Source organism: Stereum hirsutum, assembly GCF_000264905.1.
Source record: "Stereum hirsutum FP-91666 SS1 unplaced genomic scaffold STEHIscaffold_94, whole genome shotgun sequence".
Taxonomy (NCBI): domain Eukaryota; kingdom Fungi; phylum Basidiomycota; class Agaricomycetes; order Russulales; family Stereaceae; genus Stereum; species Stereum hirsutum.
In genome coordinates this window covers 1,213-3,026 of record NW_006763224.1, presented here as the reverse complement: position 1 = coordinate 3,026, position 1,814 = coordinate 1,213, and the positions used below count along the sequence as shown (strand labels likewise).

The window sequence follows — 1,814 nt, the reverse complement described above, 5'->3', positions numbered from 1 at the left end:
TTCGAAGATTATCAGGATCCATCTGCAGGCCAAGTTTACTACTGGGGAGAACGGTAGCATCAAGTCAGTGACTTTCAAGGACGCCAAACAGTCTCTTGACCCGGAATGGATCTACATGTCTCGCTGCAACACACCGGTACGTTTGTTCCTCTTTCCGTCTGAATTTTCGAGTTTTATATCCATTTTCCTAACTGGCCGCTTTGTGCTCTCAATTCTGCAGGGAGAACCGGACAGGAAACTTGCGACCGAGGAAGGCCCCGCAATCATGGAGATCTTCGAGAAGATGCGACTCGCAAAGCACGGAGACTACGAGCCTCTGGTCCCACTATCCGCCGAGGAGGAAGCGAAAATTCCGGACCATATCTCCGTCATTGCCATCGCGGGGCCTGAGGAGACTCCCAAGCAGTTCTGGAAGTGCAAAGAGGACGAGGCCTGGGGCCCTCTGTCTGTAACCCAGAGTTGGCCATTCAAGAAATATTTTGGCGCTACCTGGGCGCTGGCTGGTGCTCAGAACATGGTCAAGGTTCCAGAGCCGAGGGCAACTTAGATGCAGAATTCCCGCCTCCGGAACTCTGTATGGACATCGCTCATTTTCGTTGTGTAATATCGTGTTTGTATGCTTTCATCCCCTCGAATTCTCTCGTTGTCATTTTATTTGCCCCATGCTCTCGTACACCGTGCCTCTTTTATCAATTGTTTTGATGGCTTTGAATATACATGCTCTTTCATTATCATTGGCTTGGAGCGCTCGGTCATCCATTGAGTTCAAAGCACAAGAAACGATCAGACTTCCAGTCTCGCCTTGGACGGGTCGGATAAGTATACTACGCCCCTTCTCGTTCAAGCTCTTAGCTGGGGCCTTTCACGGTCTAGTATACCCCGGGAGCCCACCGGAGGCTGGCTAGCTCAAGCAGACGCTGAGGGTGGAGTGCGATCGCGAGAGTCAAATAGTAGTACTGTATGTACATTCGACGGAAAAGCTTCAAATAATCAAAGAGATCTAGATATGGCACGGTTCAAGAAGTATAAGCCCACAAACGGTCCCAGTCCGGATATCGCGATGATTTCGGTCAACAGAGGTGGCGAGGGCGATGTACAGTACATAAGACCGCAGCCTGCGAATGGGCCGTAGACGAAAGAGAGAGGTGAAGACAGACAGAAAAAGCCATCTGCGGTAGAGAAAAAAGCGCTAGAGTTGCTAGCGATGCAGAAGCATTGTGTGTTGATTCGAAAGAAGATCCAGTGAAGAGTGAGAGAGAGCAGTGTGGAGCTAGGTAGAGGAAAGGGGAGAAAAATGAGCCGTGGCGCTATCTGACGGGTGGCGTAAATATAGAGATATAGAGAAATATCGCGAACTGAGACTGGCAGAAACAGTGGACGACCCGGAGATCTTCGCGCCCGGGCTTCGTATGCTTATTGGTGAACTTTGCGGCTTTTGAAGGCCAGTCGTCTGTGTCTGAGAGATGTTAGAAGGGGCAGGAAATTTGAACCCTCGGCCGTTTGCTTGATAGCTTCAACGTTCGATGGACGTCAATTACTATACGTACCTACCTATGTGTGCCGCCGACCGAGATATTCATCTTACCTACCTGGCCAGCACCACATCGGCGTCGGTAGTGACTGAAGCGAGCGTGGAAGACAACAGAGCACCATTGTGAACGATTCATCGGCATACCCAGCGTAGAAATAAATAGAGCATGCTGATGTCAAGCCGACGGCGACGGCACAGAAGAGCGGGTGGTGCTCCACACCAGTCTTGCTGAGTAGTGTTGTCATTTTACGACTCGGAAGGCGGCGGAGATGGGGATGAAGTC

General features: G+C 50.7%; 1 protein-coding gene across 1 annotated transcript; it reads left to right on the top strand.

Moving 5' to 3' along the window:
• Positions 1 to 115: 115 nt before the first annotated feature.
• Positions 116 to 547, top strand: STEHIDRAFT_164127 (uncharacterized protein; the record flags this gene model as incomplete). The annotated part of the gene is made up of 2 exons (XM_007311855.1): positions 116 to 136; positions 221 to 547. The coding sequence occupies 2 exons, from the start codon at positions 116 to 118 to the stop codon at positions 545 to 547; spliced, it is 348 nt and encodes a 115-aa protein (XP_007311917.1).
• Between the last annotated feature and the right edge of the window lie 1,267 nt (positions 548 to 1,814).